Source organism: Alnus glutinosa, chromosome 12 (genome assembly GCF_958979055.1).
Source record: "Alnus glutinosa chromosome 12, dhAlnGlut1.1, whole genome shotgun sequence".
NCBI classification, from domain to species: Eukaryota; Viridiplantae; Streptophyta; class Magnoliopsida; order Fagales; family Betulaceae; genus Alnus; species Alnus glutinosa.
In genome coordinates, this window is record NC_084897.1 from 23,771,190 (window position 1) to 23,795,931 (window position 24,742).

General features: G+C 34.4%; 1 protein-coding gene across 1 annotated transcript; it reads right to left on the reverse strand.

Annotated features, from left to right (window-relative positions):
- Window positions 1-2,784: 2,784 nt before the first annotated feature.
- On the reverse strand, window positions 2,785-9,502 carry LOC133851335 (phosphoenolpyruvate carboxykinase (ATP) 1-like). Its single transcript, XM_062287697.1, has 13 exons — window positions 9,351-9,502; window positions 8,679-8,951; window positions 7,851-8,023; window positions 6,454-6,607; window positions 6,260-6,344; window positions 5,350-5,450; window positions 4,818-5,116; window positions 4,453-4,626; window positions 4,274-4,339; window positions 3,856-4,034; window positions 3,494-3,663; window positions 3,228-3,396; window positions 2,785-3,110 (listed from the first exon to the last, which is right to left on the reverse strand). The coding sequence occupies exons 2-13, from the start codon at window positions 8,942-8,944 to the stop codon at window positions 2,967-2,969; spliced, it is 1,980 nt and encodes a 659-aa protein (XP_062143681.1). The 5' UTR covers window positions 8,945-8,951; window positions 9,351-9,502; the 3' UTR covers window positions 2,785-2,966.
- Window positions 9,503-24,742: the final 15,240 nt, after the last annotated feature.

The following is a 24,742-nucleotide window of genomic DNA, read 5'->3' on the forward strand; positions in this document are numbered from 1 at the left end:
GTGGAATTCCGAGTTTGAAGTCCGAGTTCGAGCTCAAAACGAGGCGTTTTCGGGAAAGAAATTGTCGGGTACGCCTGGCATTTTTCGTGGACAACAATAAATGCCAGAGAGTAGTCACATCAGCCATAGAATATTGCTTAAAAACTTATCTGATGGTGTGTGTGGTACAAAGTTTTGTTATAATTTTTTTTTTTTAATATAAATAAAAAATAATTGATCTGATATAAATATAAAATGATATTTAAATTTTTAATAAGAGAAAATTGAAAAAAAAAAATCGTAACAATTTTTTTAAAAAATCGATTTGAAGAAAGTTATATATATGTCATTTAAATATGTGAAAAGTACAAATTTTTTTTATTAATATCATTATAAAAACATGTGAAACACATAGTATTAAAATAATATGTATTTTTCACATGTAAACAAACACATATCAATTTTATATATGCGTCTAATCAAATTTCGTAGAAAATTTCTGCCCATTTTAAATAGATGTTGAATTTTTTTATTTTTAGACGAGGGAAATCATAGACAAAAATGTTTGCCAATTCGCATAAGAGATTTTCTCATACATCTAACATACGCGGATGAGAACTACGACAATTAACAATTGGTCAGTTTTTGTGAGACATTGTGAGATTTAGCTGTTTAAATAAATTATATTGTTTTGCCACAAAAAAGCTATAAAAAAAAAAAAAAAAAAAAAAAAAAAAAAAAAAAAATAAATAGATATATATATATATATGTATTCTGTCTGATTGCACCGATTTTCAATCAGATTTTCAGCATTTAAAAAAAAGACTATGGCACGTTTAGTTCGCATAATAATTCCCTTAAATTGAATAAGGTGAGAAAAATATATCGTTGTTGAGATGATGTGTGGACAGCATATCTACATGTAAAATTTTAACATATTACGCTTTATACATTAATAATCTTATTGTGTGCGTAATATATTAAATGAAGAATATCTTATTTGTTGGTCTTATAGAGTCGCAAAGGGCTAATTGCTTTAAAGAAATACAAATCTTTTTCCATTATATGATGATTCTCATGCTATTGGCAAAGATGCTCATACACCTCTTGACATGTTCAAATGTATACAACATGAAAAAAGGGATGAAGATAATATAGGCCTTAAAGAGAAAGATAAGTTGGACGAGATTAACGAAGATGTGTCACACAAGCCGATACTCACCAATGGCAATGAAGGAGGAGTTCCAAGTAATAAAATAAAAAAATCAAAAATCAAAGTAGCAAAGATAATATTACCCATACAACGAGAGAAGTTAGAAACTTACTTGCAATAAACCTGATTACTGCATCAAATAATATTAGCAAGCAAAAACGGACATAGGGGGTAGCTGAGCCATTGCCACCCCGTCTTCTCAAAACTTGTATATATCGTTACAACTATATATTATATTTGAGCTTCAAATTTAAGTTTTGCTCCATGGAATCAACCCTTATGGCTATAAATATTCAAATTTCATTTAAAAGCTCATAAAAGACCAAATTTTAGCCCTTTTAGCAATACAGCAACGTATGAAATTCCATATATACGTTGTATTTGCATACTGGGGGTAGGATAATTGCATGATTGTTTTTCCTTTTCTTTTGTTTAATTCTTTGTTTTCGACATGAAGAACTCAATAGCTTGGGGAATTCTATTGAGATTGAAGTGTTAATGAATATTACATGCTGAAATTTCATAATCTCCCATAAACATATCGAGGTAGTACCGGGGAAACATAAGCCTTTACATTTTACACCAAAAAAAAATTTATAATTTAAATAAGTTTTTATTTTTTTTATGGAAATCAAACGGGTTTAAGTCAATTGATGATTCCACAATGTGAAATGCATTATTATATGGATATCAAGGTATATATGTATGTTAAGGCACCAAAATAACCGAACTTGAAATAAACCAAAACAATCAAACGGGTCTTAAGTTAATTCATTGCATACTACAATATATCAATTTGTTATTTAATAACCAAAGTAGTTTTTAGTTCCTAAGAAACAATCAAAAAAATAAACATAAAAAGGAAAATTAAGACAATTAAGAAACACCAGAAAATTGAGAAAAAAAAAATATACATAAAGAAGAGAAGATTATGTAGTAGTATGAGAGGTTACAAAGTTAGTGTCTTTATGCTTTAGTTCTCTCGATAAGAATTCATGGATCCTTCTATGTTAGTAATATAGTTACCAAAACGGTAACACCCGACATTAATAGATTTAATAAAAAAAAGAGTTAATGAACTATAAAAAATAATTGGTCTTAAAAAAAAATGGTCTTAACATTAAAGAGTGTCGCAAAGCAACAAGATTGAGCCAAACTAATGGATCCATTATTCAGCATTCAAGATGATGAAAATGAATAATGGGTGCATGGTATTATTAATTATGCATGAGTAGATGCTGAAAGTTTGAAATTTTTAGTTTGCATTTATATATATATATTTTAAACAAAATATCTAAGTATTTCATTGATGATTGATCAGAGCCTCACAACCTTAGAGAATACCTACAAAGCATGGTTTTAAACTCGTTGTCGTCACTTGTCACTGCTTATTAATTGTAAACCTTGCAAAGCATGAGAGTAACCCTAAAAATTTGACAAAGTATAGTGAATTACTTCAAAGGTTTGAAATACTGAATGTAGCCCTAAAAGTCAAGCAACTTGGATAAAGATCGCAGGTAATATCGAAATTAAAAAAAAAAAAAAAAAAAAAAAAAAAAAAAAAAAAACGAATTTTTTCTATCAATGAATGCTTGGACAAAAAGCATTAATCTCCATCTAAATATTATAAAGTTCTGAATGAACTTACACAAACCATTTTACATGATTACTTTCAACCACATGATTGCATCTCTATAGAAACAATTTCTTATTTCTACATATCACAATTCCCCAAGAGAGTTTCTTGCTTTTCCTCTTATTCTTCTGCTCCCAATTAGAAGATTGGACCAGCTGCAAGGATCTCCTCAGTCAGCTTGTTGTCCTTGCCAATCTTGTAGCTGGTGAATGTTTCAAAGTTCTTCTTGAACAGGCCACCCAGCTTCAGCAGTGCATCTTGATAAGCCTTCTTGTCTGACCACTGCAACCCAAAATCAAATACATCAGGACATTGAAACTGGAAATCACACGAGGACAGAACAGTGCCCAACAATAGTAAAAAAGGGTGTGAAGGGTATTAAGTAGAAGGAAAACTAACAGTGTTCACTGGATCCAGAATTTCGGAAGGCACTCCCTCAATCTCAGTGGGGATCTGAAGCCCAAAAACTTCAGTCTTTTTGTAGTTTGCCTCCAGGAGGCTGCCAGAGTGTATGGCATCGATGATTTTCCGTGTGTACGGCAACTTAATTCGACTCCCTGAACCATATCTGCAGTGACAGAAAGAAAATCAGCTTTTCTCATGAAATTGACCAAATGGAGTAATTTAACTTCAATGAGCTCAATATGATACTGTACAATCCATACCTTCCACCTGACCAGCCAGTGTTGACAAGCCACCCTGTGGCACCCTGCTTCTGCATCTTCTCAGCCAGCATGGCTGCATACTTAGTAGGATGTAACATAATAAATGCTGCACCAAAGCAAGCTGAGAATGTTGCCTGTGGCTCCTTCACACCTTCTTCTGTGCCTGCTACCTGAAATTTTCATCAAGAGATTCAGTCACCAATAAACAAGTAGCCCAATTAGTTTGCTTGCATGCAATTACCGCTCATTCCTATCTTAAACAGAGCAGAAAGTGCAACTTTGCTGACAATGTTAATGGGAATCCCCTTTGTTACCAATTACTTTTAAACTAGAGACTAGTATTTTAATGATGAGACATTTACCAGAGCAGTATAGCCACTGATGAAATGGTACATGGTCTGTGCCAAGCTCAGCTTGCTCACTGGTGGGAGCACACCAAATGCATCACATGCCAAAAGTATGACATTCTTTGGATGTGGACCAACGCATGGTATCTTCGCATTGGGGATGTACTCAATAGGATAGGATGCACGAGTGTTCTCTGATTCAAAAAGAAGATCAACCTCATTAAAAGTTGTCTAGTTTAGTGGAATTCATACATAAGCATATTAGTATATGAAGTACAGACTGCTTTATCCCTTTCAATCATCCATTTCAGCTGTTCATCAGCTTTACCACATTCTATGTCAACTTTCAGCAGTGATGGTTAATATTCATCATATTCAAGTAAACTGTTCTTTGGATATTATTCATCATAAAAAAAAACAATCAAAATTTTACCTGTAACAGACTTGTCACTATAATCGACCTCTCGGGTGTGCTCATCAAACACTACATTTTCCAGCACTGCCATTGACAAATCAATTCAATTATTTTAATGATGACATACGCAACAAAGAAAAATTCCAAGATAAACTTAACACTATAATCCTCTCGATAATCTTTAAGGTTTTTATTACCTGTCCCAAATTTAATGGCATTCCAGATATCAGGCTCCTTCTCCCTGGAGAGATCAATGCACTTGGCATAGCAACCGCCTTCGATATTTGACACACCACTCTCACTCCAACAGTGTTCATCATCTCCAATCAAATATCTATTGTGATCAGTAGACAGAGTTGTCTTTCCAGTACCTAACATAAAGACATTTGAAAATAAAACTCATAAGTGACAAGTGAAAGAGAATATATAAACGGCACATGCCAAAACTTATTTCATAACAGTTATATTTAGGGCTCAAGGACTGGCGAGATAAGAGTTAGAAGGGACATATCATATGGCAGTATTTGGAGCCACATCATGCCTTGCTCCGGCGATACTATACCTGACAATCCAAAGAAGAGGGCAACATCTCCATCTTTCCCCATATTGCAGCCAGAATGTAAGGAGAGGATTTGACGCTTAGGCATGAGATAATGCATAACACTGAAAAGACCCTTCTTCATTTCCCCGGCGTACTGGGTGCCGAGGATGACCATTTCCCTCCTACCAAGATTAATATCTATGCTAGTAGAGGATGTCATGTAGTGCGTGTAACGATTACATGGGAACTGTCCGGCATTGTAAATAGTGAAGTCCGGAGTACCGAAATTCTCCAGCTCTTCAGGAGTGGGTCGGATACACCTGCCACCCACCCAGTTATCCAATTGTACACTAAGCTAGCTAATAGGCCATTTTTTTTTTCAGGGATTTTCCACCACGGAATCAAGCTAGGGCCGATAATTACTAAATACAGGATAAATTAGCATAGCGTCAACGTTAAAGGAGACTTATCTGGCAGGCTTAGACCTCTGTGGAAGGAACTACAGAGAAACAAAGAATGCTGTAATTGTCAATTATTCAAATGTTATACTTACATGTTGTGCATGAACAAGGAATGGTATGCTCTGGCAGAGACAATCCTGACTCTGATTTTGTTTTGTGGGTCCCAGTTCAAGAATTGATCATTCACAAAGACCTGAAAATCATGAATTTCAACCCCCATCGTCAATTACTCTCAGCCTCCATGCTTACAGGGATAATTAAACAATATAATAATCCTTGTCTTCTCAAGGATATCCTATCACTTAGTTAGGAAGCCATAAATTCCAATACTTTATTGCCTACTCTGTATTTGATTAGGACATCAAAACACACTAGAATAACTTTCTTTCCGCAAAAGAGGACCACAACACCTGCTCTTAATAGAGCTGGTTGGCCTAATGGAGCAATTCATCCAATTATTAATTATAGAGTTACATATACCTTCCTAACTCTCTGGATTACAGGTTGCTGAATCGGTGAGGTTGAATAAGACACAAGTATTATGAATAAGGAGCACCACTAAAACGCCAACAAATAATTTAATTCCATTGAGGACAAAGTTACCTTCTTATTTCTTCCAATAGATCAGCGGCAGTTTAACCAACTGAATTAAAAAAGATAAAATAGATTCCAAAAGAAAAATATCACCCTATCTAAAGGTCAATTCTTTATTGTTTTTTAACCAGAACACGTGAATTCATTATAATAGGGGTATAAACTAGTATCCATCCAAAAAAGATGTAAATCAATAATATAAACAATGGCATGTTAAATCAAAATTTGTTCCAAAAGCTTAAGCTAATAAGAAATATTTTTAAAGAAATGGGGATAATTTGTAAAAGTTTGAACTTAAGTCCTCTGATAGAAGGAGGAGAAATTAATTATTTAATTAATATTTTAAAAAAAAATCAGCTTCAATGAAGACAAAAAATGATAGGCATTAGCAAAGTTAATAAGGTTAACCTTGTCCAAAGAGTTCAAGTAATCAACAGCTCTTTCTCTGTTCACCCAGAAGGTGTGCTCGTCCATTTCAATGTTAGGTGAGCCCCTAGCATACACAAGTTCAAATATTGCAGACGTTAAAATGACAAAGCAAAAACAAAAAAAGGTGGATGAAACTGTAGGCAACGAGTGGAAAATGAGCAAAGGGCACTTACTTTCCCCACCAAAGATCATCCTCAGTAGTCTCATCTCTGACAACGCGCTTATCTCTTGGAGAACGACCAGTCTTGGCTCCAGAAAGGGTTGCTAAGGCGCCACTCGCTGTGATGAACGATCCTTTCTCATACCTTATGGCCTGCTCATATAACTCTGCACCAAACCCAAGTCCCAAAAGCTTGTGTATTAGTACAGTAATAAACCTTGATATAACGTATGGAGTAATTCTAAAAAAAAAATTGAAAAAATTTGAGTCCTCCCAAAACTAAAGTTAATTTTTTTTTTTTTTTTTGAGTACTCTCAAAAGTCAAAACTAAATTGCTTTTAAAATTATCATTATATAAAGAGAATAATGGTACACACTAGCACTTTTTTCGGATGAATTTTAGTGACCAATTTTAATCTCAAAATGGCTTAGTTTCTTTCCTCTTCGAGTGTTCAATTGACTTGTCGGCGACCAAATAAAACTATTGTACAGATTTCAAATCAAGCACTGGGGCCAAACATGAGGCATCCACAAAGCTAATGTGGCGCTTTTTCTTTTGCTTGACTTTTAGGACAATATGGCTAGTGTTAGTCACTATTCAAATATTAATTAATCTATTAAACTCGAATTTTCCTAACTCATCACTTCCGTTTACCTTCATATTTTAATTAAATATTTCATAACTTAGAATTTATGATTAAACGTTTAAACCTTTTTAAAATAATTGATAATTTTAATAATCAATCACTACCACCATACACGTCACGAAAAAGGTTCTACTTTGCTCCACAAATCTCAAACCATGAGTGATCCACCATGTATATATACGGTTCTGACACATGTCCGCAACTTTCAACAAATTGTCAAAAGCATTTTTCAATATATTTATATATATATATTTCTATTATCCTTTTATTTTTTAAAATTATTATTAAATCAAGAAAGGAGATTCACGTGAATCCAGTGGCAGACCCAGCCTTACAAATATGGGAGGGCCAAATTGAAAGAAAAAAAATTTGGAGGGGCAAACCTAAAAAAGTAAAAAAAATTAAGGACAAGATTTTATTTTATTTTATTTATTTTAGATTTTTTTTTTTTTTTTTTTAGAAAAATTCTGAGGGTTGGGGGGCCAGGGCCCCCCTAGCCAAAATCTAGGTCCGCCCCGCCATTGCGTGAATCCCACCCATTCAGTGATTTCAAAAGTTGAGAGAAATGAAAATAAATATAAAAAATACAAAAAATGCTAGAATTTTTTTTAGTGTCTATTAAAAATATAAATATAATTAAAAAATTACATTTATATTATTCAGAAAAGACATAAATATAATTTTTTAAACACTAAAAAGAATTTTTTTAGCATTCTTTCGAAAGATACTGTATATATATAAGAGGGAATACGTGACATCGTACCAGCAGGAGACAGGTTGTAGAGGACATGAGTGAACTTCAAGGAACTATCGCTAACGTTAAAAGTGGGTGCGAAGTGGTGGTCTGGTACGTGCTTTGGAGTCTCTGCCTTCCGAGCCGGGTCTCCTTTCGCCACCTTGGGTCCAGTTTCTCTCGTCAGTGACGCCAAAGATGCACTGTTTGAAACAACAAAAGTACGTGACATTAGAAAAAACTCAAAAGAAAAAAAAAAAAAAAAAAAAAAAAAAAAAAAAAAAGGAAAAGCAAAGTTTCATTGTTTTAGAAATAGAAGCAAGTGAGATGTACAACGTTTTCTTTCTTTCCCGGAAATTTCCCACCGTTTTATAAGCATGATTTTGAAAACAGGTTAGAAATAAAATACCCCCTTTCATCCTGCTAAACAACCAAATATTAGGCCTCATGCCTGGCCCACAACAGAGGGATATTTTAGTAATTCCATGTTAAAAAACTATTTTATCAGTTTCCCGGGGATCATGGATGCCGGCTAGGCTTAAAATACCGCATCTGGTATTGTGTCGTTTCTTAGCGTGGCCGTGGCACACTATCCAACATCGTGTGGGCCCCACCGCTGGTCAATAATCAAAGTCCCACTATGGCTCTACACCGCCTGATCATTCTACTTTTTTGAGTCAAACGGAAATCACAACCCCGTCCAGTTTATTGCTGGGTCCCCAGTCTATCACGTTTTTTCCTCTGTTTTTCTTAAATATAACTATATATAACTTTTTAATAGTTTTTATTTTTTTATTAAGTTTTATAGCGCTTTCACTTTCATTATTTATAAAAGTATGCGTCGCGTGTTTATGTAACCTGATGGATTGGAGCTGCTGTTTTTGGCGGTCTTCGTCGGTGATGGTGGCGAACGCACCCTGGGCTTCCTTGATGGGAGTGGTGGGCGCGGACCGCTTCTTTTGGAGCGAGTGGAGCTCGTCAATGGTCTGAGCCTTAACGGAAGGACCGCTGTCATCGTGGCAGATCCCGTTCTGCTTCTTGTGGGTCTGGATCTTCGCCAGTCCGTTCCGTGCCGTTCCGGTCCCGAAGCTGAACTCTCCGTTGGCGTTTCCGTTCTCTGCCATCTCTCCTCTGCACCCAAAACAAAAACAAAAAACAAAAGAAATTTAGCTCAATATATTTTTACGCTAAAATATTGTAACAGAACTAATAATTCTAAAAATCTTGATCCTTGTTCTCAATTTATTTAGCTGAAATAGCTATTATTTCTCGGATTCATCGCATCAGATAAGTTTAAGATTGCAAATTTTCCCAAGAAAGAGCTTGGGTCTATGTAGAAATTGTTTTTTTTTTTTTGTCAGATTTGGCTTGAAGTTTGCTATCTATGTTGCATGGTTGAAGATGAGAAGGATAGTCTAGCGCATCATTAAGGTAGCCATGCAACACAAGGAAAATGATAATTAAGAGATACGAAAAAGCGAGGAAAAAAATATATATGAGAAATAAAGCTATGAGAGAGAGAGGTTGGACCAGGGATTGCGAGCTTGAAACGAAGATGAAGAAGGAAAAGCGAAACACTAAAGGGAAATGAAATAGAATGGGAGGGTTGTGATCATCAAAGTGGAGTGATTGTTTAGAGAGAACGCAAATGAGAAGGTGATGGGAAAAAGGATTGCCGTGGGGTGCCTTTTAAAGGCTTCAGGGCCCGTGCTTAACCAGAGTTGAACCCGAGCGGTTGGTAACCATGGTTAAATCCTATCCCTTTCAGTGTAATGCCCCAAAAAGAGAAAAATTCCAAAACCCATTAAGCGAGCGAGAAGCTGAAGTCGTATAAAGATGGAATCTGGTGCCCCTCGTACCATAGTTGCTAACTTGCTAGGTGGTCTTCAGGCTTTCTTTTCTCGTTCGAGTCTCACCCTTTTTCTTTTTTTCTTTCTTTAAAAAAAAAAAAAAAAAACTAGAGCTTTTGCCTTCTTCTATCATGATTATTTTAACTTAATTTTTTTAAAACCTTCATCAGATTAATAGTGTCATTTTAAACCATAGTAACAACAGACAATCAAAAGTTTTTGGAGAATTTTATTTTTTAAAGAAAAATAATTTATTAAATTAAATAGAGATCCTTTAATTTTTTTTAGTTTAAAGTGTTAAAAAAAAATACTTTTTGATTTGTCTTTATATGAACTATAATAGACAAAAATATAAATATTATAAATCTAATAAATATTGATATGATAAAATATGAATGATTTAATTTAATTTTTTTTTCTGAAAAATATAAAAAGATGTTTGTCTATTTCAGGTGGGAAACAAACTGGCGCTTTGTTACGACGGAATGGTTGGCTGAGGCTATCTACGTTCAGTGGTCTCATCCTCAGCTGATTTTTCCCAAAATGCATGCACACCGATGGAAGAAACGGTAAGCAACGTAGCCCCCACACGTATACAGAAATTTTGCAATATGGTCTGAGCTGTATTAGTTGTTACATTGAACCAAATTTAAGTTCATATTCAGTTCCGCAAGTTCGAAACCACCGTGAAGTCTATCCCAAATCTCTTTCTTTTACGTTGGAATAAAATCTCTCTTTTTCTAGCCTGAACTGTGTCATTATGACTCTCTGAACAGTAACTAAAACCGCTTTTGGTGAATAAATTCGTTACCGTGTGCTCGTATGTACAAGATTTCCCAACAGGAAAATGCTACGCGTCTTAATTTTTTATTTTTTATTTTTAAAAAGAATTAGTGTTTAACGATGTGTCACAATTAATCTCATGTAATTTATCATTTTCAAAAATTTTTTAAAAAAAAAAAAAAAAAATTGAAAATTCTAACATTTTTCTTCTCAATATGTGCATGGAGATCTGAGAAAGCTAATCGCCGTTTGGAGTATGGCGTCTGGTCGCTACACGCGGAGGTGCATTGCGATTGGAGACCGGTGAGGCCTACAGTTTTTTTGTCTTGGATTCATTATCAGCCGTCCATTAATCAATCAAAGCATAGGTGTGTGATATAGAGGGTTCGCTGGACCATTAATTTTCACGGTTTTCGTGTCCCGATCCCTAGGGGATAGTATTATTATTATTTCTCATTTTCTGTTTTGCTGTCATATATTCTTAGATAATAGCATATTAAATTATTAATGGTTGGATTTTGCTTAGTTATGGTTAAAAGAAAATGTTATTTTTTTTAAGGATTTAAATTAAATTTTAAACTGTTTGTAAGAAAGCAAGAGAGTTAAATTAAATTTAGACGGTTTTAATTTTTATTGCAACACTTGAGCCAAATTCTTAATTGTTTAATTTTAATCCAAATTGTCAATATGGATAAAACATGTATACGTAAAATATGCAGAAGAATTATGTAAATAATAATATTCATCATTCAAATGGAGGACACGTCAAAATCCTTATCGGGGTATGGTCAAATGGACAATCATAGATCTAAGTACGCATATTCTGATATTCCTGACAAGTAAGTGATATTGTGCTTGAAAAAAATGTTTTAACTGCTAATACTTATTCGTATTTGGGATTTAAGTGTTTTTAAATTTAGTATTTGAGTTTTTATTAGTATTATAGGTGATATTTGAGTTAGTAGTAAAAACTCATTTGGTACCTCTATTAGATTTTCTGTTCGGATTTTAATGATTCGCCACGTGTCAACTACTGAAGTTGACACGTGACACTATATAAATGATTGTGTTGTAAAATTTTTGTTTGAATAATTGTAAGAAGCGATTGATATGATATAAAGTATAAAAAAAAAAGTTTGAAATTATTTTAGAGAAATGATCCCTACACTCATTTCTCACAACTTTGTAAAAAAATAATAAAATATTAGCAGCCACGTCAGCTTGTTGTGGGACTGTTGTGAGAAATGAGTGTATGGATAATTTCTCATTATTTTATAGAAAAGTAAAAAAAAATTATTTTGTAGTAAATTTTTTTATTTAAATAGTAATAAAAAATAATTAATTTGATATAAAAAAATGAAAAAAAAATTAAAATTAAAATGTCTTAGATTAAACATTTTTAGAAGAAGTGGAAAACAAAAAAAAAAAAAAAAAAAAAAAAAATTAGGGAGGAAGATGAGTCATTTGCCAAACATAATGGCCTTGTTTGGTAAGGGAAGGGGAATTGTTAGTGGGAGTTAAAAGTAATAGATGTGATATAAAGTAAAAAAAAAATCTATAAAAATGTGAAAAAGTTTTGTTTTGTAGTAAATTTTTTTTATTTAAATAATAAAAAAAAAATTATTAATGTGATATAAAATTAAAATATTTGAAGTTTATTGTTTTTGAAATAAATAAAGAGGAAGAGGAGAAAAAATTTTATGAGTCTTGCCAAACAAGCTCACTGTTAATCATGATGTCCCGTATTTTACACTTTTTTTCTTTTTAAAAACTCCGTTGTACAATCAAACTTTTTGGAGGATTTTTCTTTTCCCTTTTGCTTTTGTCAGTTTGTGTGATGGTTCCTGAGAAAGTGTTATAATTTTCAAAATTTTTTTTTTCTTAATACTTGTTAGATCAAATCAAGAACCATGTAGGCGAATAGGCCTACACACGTTTTTTTTGTTTTGTTTGATTAATGCTAAACATACTATTTTATACAATTTTTATTTTTTATTATTTATTTACACGTATCAATGTGTGATTGAAATAATATTTACTTAAAAAATATTTGAATACCCTTTAATCATATACTAACACATATCAAGAATGGTGCGTTGGTGTTTTTGCGGGTTGATTCCATTACAGTTGACGTTGCTCAAAAATTAGCTTGGTTTCAAGAAGTATAATATCAAATTAATTTAGAATAATATAATTTTATATAAATATAATTTTATATTTTATTCTAATTAATTATAGAATAAAACATTAATAAATTATAAATAATCTAAATTAAAAACTGATTTTTTTATTAACCGAAAATAAAAAGATTTATAAAAATGTTGTAAATAAGTTGTAAATGAGTGTTTTTTTTTTTGTTAAGAAGTTGCAAATGAGTTGTGCGTTTGTCATTATTTCTTTTTGTTTTTTATTAGGGAAGTGTTATTTATAATAATTTTATTTGATATTTAGTTAATAATATGATAAATGATTCCTACACTCATTTCTCACAACAGCCCCACAACAAGCTGACGTGGCTGGTAATATTTTATTACTTTTTTACAAAAACAAAACAAAACAAAACAAAATAAAATAATAAAATATTATCAGCCACGTCAGCTTGTTGTGGGACTATTGTGATAAATGAGTGTAAGGATCATTTCTCTTTGAGAATTAAGAATAAAGTAGGGAGATAATTACACCGTTGGCCTTTGGGATTTGCTTGAATTACGAATTACTTCATGTAGTACAAAAAATTAATGGAAGGTCTTTGTGGTAAACTATAATTACAAATCACTTCCTAAACTCGTTTTTTGTCCACTAAGTTAACAGAATCCGTTAGTTTATCACATCATATAAATAGTGAGATAATTTTTAAATATCATTTGTATTGTAATTTACTAACAGACTTTGTTTACTTAGTAGACAAAAAGCAGGTTCAAAAAGTAATTTATAATTATAATACTACTAAGAATGATTCGTAATTTAAGTCAATTTCAAAGATCATCATGAACTTATTCATAAAGTATATTGCATTACTCTTTTGATTAATATGACATAAAAGAATAAGATTCCAAGGAGGACGTACTCCTCAGGGGGATGAGATAGGACCCCGACGCGTTATTCTTGATTGCCTTCACATCCTTACGTCCACGTCAGCCGCTTATCGTTCGGTCATCAAAACAAGTACGGCCGCAATACGAAGGGCCACGTCATCTGTCATTTTCTTGAAACTATCCGAGGTTTAAGCACCCCAAATGTCACCCCCGAGAAATATCGGCTATGACATCATCTAACACTTTACTTTACTTTTTTACTTTTAATGCTCTGCCGTGTCCACTCCCCCTTTTTACTGTTGTTAAAAAAAAAAACCGCCGGGAATTTCACACGTCACTTTGCATTCACGACTCCGGGCTTGTGATTCATGAACTAAAAATGTTAAACATCAACTTATAAAAAAAAAAAAAAAAAAAAAAAATGTTAAACATCCTTGATGAATATTAAAATGACGTAGAGTTTATTTATTAATATTTGTAGTAATTATTTTTATTAATTTTATATTATTTTAATATTTATTTATTGTAAAAAATTGAAGGAAACCAAATAAACCTAATATATGATACGATTATCAATAAAAGCAGAAAAACAATTGTATTAGAAGGACTTAATTTTTATCCTTCTTTCTAAGAAGACAACAATTTTTGTTTAAAATAAATATTAAAGTAAAAAATATTTGAATTACTAGTAGGCTTTAACTTTCTTATAAATTCCTATGAAAATTTTGAGTGTCATGTAAATTATCATGTGTTAGTCTATATTTTAGTAATTGATATGATAATTAATAAATAGACTGTAGCATTAGTTTTTAACGAATTTATAATAAAAGTTGGAGTAATATTATTTCTCACACCAATTTATTACATTTATTTTATATATATATATATATTGTAAATAATATTAAAAAGTCACTTAAAATAGACGACGAACATAAAATAATATAAAATAAATATAATACCATTAGATTGATGCCTGGAACGTATCACGGTTTATTGATTTCCTTACAGTAAAAGGCGTATCATTTGAAATATGTGATTTAGATGTGATGTACAAGAGAAAGAGGTCAGCGTTGGAGATCGGCAATAATAATCACAGATGGGTGGGGGGGGGGGGGGGGGTGGGGGTACGAAGAAAGGCAAGGGGAATATGAATATCAGACATGGCTCCATGTCAACATCCATTTATATTGGCTTGATGTTATCCGGTGGTTCATTCAAAGATAATGTAGAAAGATAACACGATTCTCCTTTCTTCAACTTCAAGCACACAATCGTTGTTCAAAACACCTTGGCGGAGCGCTTGGCGCACGAGCGGTCCATGCTTAGTCAAGCTTAGATCCACTAATTTCTTTTATCTTGTCGAGAAAAATGTTTACCATAATCATGCCACTAGGGTATTTGTTTATCAAATAGATTTGACAAAATGTTGAATTGTTTGGAGCCTTGGAATTTGGAAAATTGAAGATTTGGGCATAAAGTCGGAATTTTGTAGGAAGTTGGATTTATGGCTCATCGAGTTGAAAAAGGCAAAAAGGATAAAAAAAAAATAAAATAAAAAAATATTTGGGATATTTAACTTTTATTACAGCATAACAATTCACGTGGCATTATTACATCGATTATAATTAAATTTAATTATTTTAGAGCCTTTTTCACCATAATGTGGTGAAAAACTCAAAAAAGTCAATTTCAGCAAACTCTCTATAATTTTATATTTTGACTTTTGTCAAAATTTCACTTCAAATTTGACTCGCAAATTTTATAATCTATTTAATATTTTATTATTTCTCATTTGTTTCCCACTTCTCCCCCTTCTTCATTTCATTTGGCTTCTCTCTATCTATCTCTCAGACCCACCTTCAAATATCTTATTTTTGCATATGGGTGAATGGTGAAACGTTGAAGGCAGGTTCAAAAATCAGAGAGGACCACCGCCACGCAAATCTCTGGCAATTCTTGTAGCTTTTCTACATCTGGGTCTTGTTTGATTTGTGATGACTTGGAAATACAGAGCCGGGTTGTTCTTCATAGCTGTGTTGTTGTTATATGGGTCACCTCTGCGGAAGCCACCCAGGTCAGCTTATTCAATAAGAAATAATATATTTTTAAAATAGAGAAATATTAAAAAGTTTGATGTATAAAATAACAAAAATAAATTTTTTTTAGTTAAAATTTGAAAAAAAAAATTGGAGAGCTCATTAAAAATGCCCTTAGAATAACGCTATTACTCACATCTATTTATCATATTTATTTTACATGAACTAAGATGACGTGTTATAAGGGACTTTTTATATCATATATTTTAAAAAAAAATTTACTTAAAATACATTATATGTGTAGAATAGACATGATAAATAATGTAAAAATAGCATTACTACGTGTTCTAATACATATAACAAGACTAGCTAAAAAGGACCAAATTTCCTGTCCACGTACGTAGTAGGTAGAATGCGTACACTTTAATTAAAATACTACATAGTCGTGGTGGAAAGTCGTGTAACACGTTAATGGGCAAAAGAAATAGTAGTAGGATCAAAATTCAAAACGGAGAATATGTTAGCAGCGATCTTTTTGACCAACTGATTGAACTATTCCTCGACGCCTATAAACATGACATATTGTTGGGTGACCAATAAAAGGTGCATGGAAAAGCCATAACCATAGACCATAGAGTTTTAGAAACAAAGACATGATTTAGTTTTGTTAATGATTTTTAGAGAATATTTTCAGCGTCTTGATTGAAAAATTATTATTATTATTATTATGTGACGTAAAATTAAAAAAATAATTTTAAATATTTTACGAATCTCATGTACTTTTAGATTGTTCGTTTATATTTTTACTGTAGAAAAAAAGAAGAAAAAGAAATGAATTGTTATGAAATAAAGTCTTTTTATTTATCAAAGTATCTGAGTAATTCTACATGTCCTTCATCATTTGATCAAAATTTAATAATTTTAAAATTTACTTTATTTTAAATTAAGTTAAATAAAAAAAATGCCTATTTAAGTATTTTGAAGAAGAGAAAAAGAGAGTCAATTAAGGCTCTTTATTAAAAGTTGTGTTGACTCGGAGGTACTTCAAGGCCCATATATGTAGATGTAGACTGAAGCGCTGCCCAAAGTTGCCTTTTTAAAAGCCAATGAGTTAACCGCTACCCTGAACAAACCAAGAACTGTAGTCAAAAGAATCTTGATCCCCTTTTTAATTTCTTCGTGATCAAAGATATAGTGATCTCCAAACAACTGGTTTCAATTTAATTCATGCACATGTGACAGGACCCGTTCACACGAGGGGCATCATGGAAACCACAAACCATTGAAAATTGTACATCTCAATGACACTTTCCCTGAATGTGAACGGCATATCAAAAGATAAGGTATGGACACTAGGGGGAGGGGATATGTGGTAGAGGCTGAATGCCTTTTCTTTCCCCGATGAGTCTTGTGACATTGATGGGTCAATTCGAATGAGGGGTGGAATGGCCAGCATTTGTCTGGTTTAGGGGGAGGTGGGTACTCCTTGTTGGGTAGATAGATAATTTTTTTTTTTTTTAATAAAAAAAGAAAATAAAAAACAAGGGGGTAGTGGGGTGAGTTCCAAGCTTGGTGGAGATTGTCAATGTCAGTTGAACTTACATCTTTGGATGTATAAAATAAATAAGAAGTTGGAACATTTTGCTCTTGACCCGACCCAGTAGGCAGGTATTTATACAGCCTTGTGTTTTTCCGCTACTGGCCGGCGGTCTGATCATATTGGGAGAGTCGGTGTGTCTGGTCTTCGGTATTTGGTGCTGCGGTTGGCTTCTCTGGATATTATATAATATCTGAAATCTCAATGTTAAAAAATTGTTTCTTTTTTCTTTCCCATGCTGCTGTGATTTGTGGTTTAATTATAATATCAGATATTATCTTTTTAAACAAAGGAAGAAGATCAACATAAACCTACTACGAAATTAATTAAGAAAAGGTACTCTTTTATTTCAATTAAAAACAAAATAGAAATGTCTCATTTCATTTTTCAACATATATTTTTTTGTCCATCTTTGTGGATTTAAAAAAGAAATGAACAAAAAATGTATTAGAAAATAAAATCAAACATTTTTTATTTTTTAAAATAACAACCTCTAAGAAAATACTGTATTACGCAATTTATCCTTTAAAATAACGTGTTTTAAAAAAAATATACTCCTTACTTGTGGTCCAAATTTTTGAACAATTATCTTTTAAAAAACGTACTCTCAAACAACATGCTTGTTTAAATTTTGTTTAACAATACGTGGTGTTTGTGTTTGGCCTACGAAATTGCGAGGCCAATCACACTTAGAGACAAATTGCAAGCAAAGAAGAAAAAAATGGTGAGGGGAGGGGGGGCGGGGGGGGGGGGGGGGGGTTTAGAAAAATGTAACAAAAAAATTCCCGTGTTTGGAAAAATCAGAGTATCAAATATCCTTTGCAGCACAACTTTTTATTTTGTAAAATGGTCAATTCCAGTACAAATGGTCAATTCCAGTAGGCTCTAATTGATTCACTACGTTGAATGTGATTTTTTTGTTAGAATCAAAAGAGGAGGCCAGGGGTATTACATATTCAAATTTCAAAGTCATTTACCGGGTCAATGACGGGAATTAGCTTCCATAACGTGGAGTAGAAAGATTCTTGATTTAAGGGCCTATCTGAATTTCATGTTCAACCATTGAAATGTAGCCCATCTGCTGCCCATATGTCCTCTGTTGTTATTGTGCAAGACTGGGGCCTCCACAAGCGGTCGCGAAGCTTCTTGGTACAAGGTCCATTCGGCTCAAGCATTTTCACTTGTCGTTTTAAGGCATTAAGGTAATTTTATGCAACTCAATTTAAATAAAAACTTTATTATAAATCATTATATCCTATCGTTATTTCTTTAGTGCTCTTGTTTGTAAATCATTTTTGATTTTGTGATGAGGTGTGTAGATCTTACGATAATCTGGCTAATTAAAAAAAGAGAGGAAAAACTAGTATATTACGTGTTAGAACAGATTTCGGTTTAGTGCCTTGTCAATCTGCAAGAGTCCTTAACCTGTAAAAAAGGAAGTTGCGTCGGGGGAAGCCCAACAATCTCACTCCGATGACTAAGCCAATGCTTTTTCAAGTATATTTACTTTCAGAATCACAAAGAGCAATCAATCATACATGTGTATTTATAAGGTATTTATAGGTGGAATGGTGACAATAACCCCCTTTTTCATTGGGCCACGTGTCAGGCTTGGAGCATTTGTCGACATTCCGAATTGTGGGGTCGTGGTATATGAGCCACGATGATCATGAGATCGGTAAATAACCGACTCTAAATCTTGGAGTATCTTCCGCGATGATCGAAAAGTCGGTTATTTAACCGGCTCTAGATCGTGGGGCGCGTGCTACAAAATCGGGGGTCGGTGTTTTTATCGACTATAAATGAAGTGGACTCGGTAGCTTGATCATCATGAGTCTTTTGGGCTTTGACATTGATGGGCCCAATGGATCCGGTTCTTAGGATTTGTTGTGGGCTCGATTGAGATGGATCTCGGCCCATTCGGCAGGTCAGGATAATTTTCTAACATTACCCATATTAGATCTCGTAAAAAATACAAGAAAGAAAAATGCATGCTTCAATACAATCTAAATTCGAGAAGTGGGAATCAGCTTATTGTTTATGGTGTTTCAACAAAAACACTTGTCTCTCCTCCTTTTTCCAATTTAGCCGCTATTGGTTCCCTCCGCCCCTCCTCTTCTTTTTGTCGAGTTTTTTTTTTTTTCCTTTGTTTTTGCTTGGTTAGAGGTTTTTCTAGCCTTTTTGGCTTCTCACGAGGCTTTACCCGTCGCCGTGTGCAGCTTATCCCACCCAAAATCACAAGTTCAGCATCAAGGCTCCATTACTAGGCTGGTCTTCTCAACCGTGTCAGCAGCTGATTTTGTTAAGGGTTTGAGACTATATTTCTTTAAATCTATATCTACTTTCCTTCAACAAACATAGTCGCCTATGCGCCCCTCCACTGCATTCACTGGCGTTGCAGCTTTCCATCGCCATCAGCTGACGCTCATTCCGACCTCCCTGTGCCGGCGCGTGGATCTCATGCATCGACCAGCTTCGGCACTCCTCCGTCCTTCGTCCTCTGCCCCACCTGCCGCTAAAGCTATTGCTTTTTTGAATTTTTTTGTTGTTTTTATTTTAATGTGCCTTGTGTTACATGGGTTTTTGGACCGAAAATCTTGGATCCTTGGCCTACTATTCATTTTTCTGTAGTGTTTTCTCCTCCTCGATGTCCTTTCAAATGTTGTTGCAATTTTAGCCTAACAATGATTTTGGTTGGGTGGAAGGCTTTTTCGTGTGTCATTCCCTTTCCTTCTCTTGTTTTGGCGCCTATACCGTTATACATGGCCCATTCCTTGGCTTTTGCCCAAGGTTTAGAGGACCGGAATTTTTTTGACCTCTTTGGGTCATAAAAAAACTCAAATTTCTTGTTATTTTTTGCTTACTTGTTTAGTACTGTTTATTTGATTTGACTCTGTTGTTGGGAGTCTATTCCTATTGAACTTTGTAATCCTTTGCTATTTTAATGTATGAGTATTTTTTTTAAAAAAAAAAAAAAAAAAAATACAAGAAACTACATGAATTTTTCCTGGTGGAACTATAGGCCTCATTATTAAATTGACAAAAGTAGATTTGGATTTTGACTGTATTTCTTTAATGCCGATATCATTATCTGCAAAACGACCTTTAATTAAAGATATTGCTGACATACACGGAATCCGGAAAATATTTTTAACATACAATTATTGATATGCTAAACGACAGGCTGAATGATCCATCGATTCCATCTCACTCGATAGGGTGCAGGATTATCGCCCCTGCTGCGGAAGCGGAACAGAGAATTCGAGAGGGAGAGATTGGGACCAGCCACCGAGCGATCTAACGTCTACCCCACGCGTGGAAATAAATGCTGTACCAAATTCATAATTGCAGGGCTTAAATGCAATTAACACAAGACCTATCAATTTTTGGAATTTTTTCTTTTTTAAAGGAGATTTTTTGGTTCCTTTACTGTGGCCTGTAGGGAGGAAAGCAGAATCAAAACAGGATAGGCCGACAACAACTTTATTAGTTATGGTATTATTCAAAATAATTGGGACTAATTAATCATACAATATGACCCAAGTGGTGTATGTATTGATAGTCTAACAATAGAGTATTGTTTTGTAGTATTGCAATTTTTATTATAAATTAATGTGAGAGTTTACATACAAAGGCAAAGTCAAGATTTTGATTTAGAGGGTGCAAGATTAAAAGGTAATTTTTTTGTAAAATAATAAATAATACAATTATTGAAATAAATAGAGAAATAATTCAATATCTATTTTAACAAATGCATTTAGGTCTCATGTTAACGATAAGCGCCCAAAGGACATCTATTAAAGAACATTTGAAATCATAAAAAGGCTGCCTTTGTTGTTCTTGACATTCAATGGGGGCGCACTTTTTAAACATAAAATAGAGTTTGAATATTTTGTTATGACCGATATAATAATAATACGTAGTGTTTTTATTAGTTTATTGTACGCAAATGGATAACTCAACTATTAATATCAAATTTTATCTATTTTATAATAAAGTTTGTGAGGGCCGACTGACATTTTGGACGCTAATTTAGATTTAAAGTTTAAACTATTTTTAGTTCAATTCATGCGGCCGTTAACTTTTGTAAGAGAGTTGTTGTAAAAGTAATAGTATCGCAAACATTTTTCCTATTTTTATTAACATCTTGGCTGCGTTATCAGGAATTTAAACTATTTAATTCAACAATAACTAATATTCATTAACGTAAGACATAAATAGACCCTCTAAATTTTCAATAATTTATTGATGGAATTTTTAAGATTCTAACTATTATTTGTAAACTGAATGATTTACATTATCACCTCAGTTTTTGTTACTTTTATAAGGGTCCGTTTGGGTTTGCAATTTCAAAAAGTGCGATTTAAAATAACGATTTTAAAATGTGCAATTTGAAAATAGTGATTTTTAAAAATGCAGTTAAGCGTTTGGCAAAATCGCAGTTTAACCTTTAAAATCGCGAATTTACTTTTAAAATTCTGCGTTTTCAAAAAAGCATAATCTTATCTGCGATTTGAAAAAGCAGATTTTCTGCGTTTTCAAATCGCAATTTTTAAAAACGCAGTTCTCAAACGATCTATGTTTTGTGATTTGGTTTAAAATCGCACTTATTGTCTATGAAATCGCAATCTCAAACACACTCTAAGATTTTAGTGCGTTCTTTAATTCATTGTACAAATACAAAGAATAATATAATTTAAATATAACGACAAGGAATTAAGAAATGCACTCGATTTACTTGCAAAAAAAAAAAAAAAAAAAAGAAAAAAGAAAGAAAGAAATCACTCGTTAATAAGTGCCACATGGAGGGGCTCTTTTTTAGAGAGTGAGGGGCTCCTGGTACTTTTAGGGAGATTTCGTCTATGCAGCGCAGGGGGAGGGAGGCTCCACGCCTCTCTCCTCCCCTTGGTGTTTATTGACCTCCTATAAAGTTTGTTGCTTCCCTATAGTTGGATTTAGGGGTGTTTTGTCTCCTAACCTTTATGGTTATGGAGTGGTTGTTCTTTCAGGTTTCTAAAACTAGTATAAGTTTTTTATTTTTGCAGGAATGACAAGTAAGAGACGTTCGTTTGAGGAGGGGTTTTTCTGGCTAGGCTTCATCGTCGTGTTTGTTTTCGTCGTTAGATTTGTGCCCTTTCACTGGGCTTCTTGAGACACGTGCCTTTTAGTGGTGTTCGTCGTAGCTCTTTGGTCCTATCTCCTCAAGCCACGACCATGTGAGTCTCCGGTGGTCGGCGCATGACCTGCACACGCCTAGGTTTTCCTTCTTTGGAACCGCGCGTGTGGGTCAGGGTTTGTCTTTTTGGTCGTGGTCGTTGGTGGGGGATGGTTTCAGCGGTCGTCTGCTGCAGGGGTGGTGGTCGGGAATGGCGTGTGTTCAACACGCGCCGACGCAGAAAAAGATATGCTACTTTCGGATGTTGGCTTGTTTTGAAGTTTCTGTTGTGTATTTGTTTCGTTGTTTGCTCCTTATATTATTTTTTATCTTTCTAAAGTCTGTCTATAGGTTTTTTATCCTCTCTTTTTTAGGATTGGTGCTTAACTGTTAGAAAGTGGCTCAAATGTCTGATCTTGTAATATATGTTTATCTGTAAGCGGTGCCCAAGTTAGATTTTTGGGAAAAATACAATTTAGTCCCCCAAACTACCATCAATTCTCCGGATGGCATCCCAAACTACCAAAGCTTAGATTTTGGCCCCCCAAATTACCTGACGCTTGTATTTTGACCCCATCCGTCAGTTTGAGCCGTCTAAATGGATGAAAATGAGTCACATGCCGTGCACGTGACTTAACATTACACAAACTCTCCAAAATGCCCTTCTTTTCAGATACGTGACTTAATAGTGCACGTTAGGCAGACCATTTGCATCACCGGTCTTGAGATGGATCTAGTTCTCGAGGTGGATAAGGGCGGAACCGGCGACAATGGTGGTGGTTCTGCCACCGTCGATGCTAAGAATGCGAGTCTTCTTTGTGTTCTCACAGTGCGAGAGCCATTTCTACTCCAACTTGGTGAAGATCTCCAACGTGACCTTGCTCAGGTTGTTTTAACTCGTGCTATGGTTGTTTTTGCCGATTTGTTTGCATCTGGTTCTGAACTAAAATTGTCAATGGGATGGATCTTGTCAAACCCAATCTATTGTTTGAGTGCTTAATCTCCCTTGAAGCTACATATCCATCTGTTCGGAATTTAGGTGTCATCGACCCATTGGACTCGGATATGGTTCAGTGCCGATGAGCATGTTGGTAAACCTGGGACATGAATCTCAGAGCATACAAGCTCAATTTCCTGCGAATAAAAGCCAAGAATCCCATCCTCATTTGATAAAGTTCTGGACACGGTCGAGATTTTCTCGAGAAGTGCCTCAGGAAAGACCAGAAAAAGCAGTGGAGCTACGATGAGTTGTTGCAGCACCCATTTTTGTCGTCATCGACGATTCCCAATTCGGTCATCTACTCCTCACCGTGTTGCATGCTTGTATGGGTCCTGGCACGAGAAACCTGCATATATTTATGAATTATATACAAAGATATGTATATGTATTATTATAAAAAGTTCACTACAGCGACGTGTCCAAGTTCGATCGACTTCATCTCTTTTTCCAGCCAGGTGTAGAAGTTCAACATCACTTGCTCAAGAAACGTGTCACCCGTGGCATGCACATCACTGTTGTTCATCTTGAATCTGCTGCCATTCAAGCTTATCAATAGAAGACGAGTGGGAGTTCATGCATTTATAAGGGCTTGGCCTGGGAAATGATAAGTGCTAGTCGCCGACTGGCCGTTAACGGTGCAAGCTCCATTATCGGAATCCTACTTCTGGAGCCCTGAGTAAGACGATAGTCTGATTTCCATACAGATCGTGTGGTTGATCCTCGTCCTCCTCTGCGAACTCGACGGCAAAGCCGAGCACCACAAGGACGTGGCACTCAGGTTCCTCACATTTTTGCTGAAATAGCAGCAAGCACAAAATAGAAAAGGCTGAAAAAAGCAGGAGGAAAAGCAAGCCATAAGAAGGAGAAAGAGCGAGAAAGTCGGGGAGGCTTTCACGGTCTTCTTACCGGAGCTGGGACATCAAACGTGTTTTGAGAGAGAACGAGGAGGCGGGAATTTCAAAGAGTTAATTGGGAATTTTAACGTGTTGGGAGAGGGGTAATCTCGGGTTTTTTTGGTTAAATGAGTCACGTGACGCTCACGTGACTCGGTTTTCGTCCAGTTAGACGGCCCAAGCTGGCGGATTGGGCCAAAATATAAGGGTCAGGTAATTTGGGGGGCCAGAATCCAAGGTTTGGTAGTTTGGGGTGCCATCCGGAGAATCGATGGTAGTTTGGGGGGCTAAATTATATTTTTCCCTAGATTTTTTTGGTTTAATGGGTAGCGTGCGTTTGTACTTCCACCCACTGTTATGTGCAATCGACCTTTTAGTATTAATGCCAGAAGCTCTGAGTTTTGAGGAATGCTATATATCATCCACTTGTTCTCCTTTTGTCCTCTCAAAATTGATGTGGCTCTTAAAATCACTATTGAATTTATGATAAATCATTGTTGGATTTTAATCCAATGGTGATTTTAAGAGCCACATCAATTTTGGGAGGACAAAAAGATGATATGTAGCATTCCT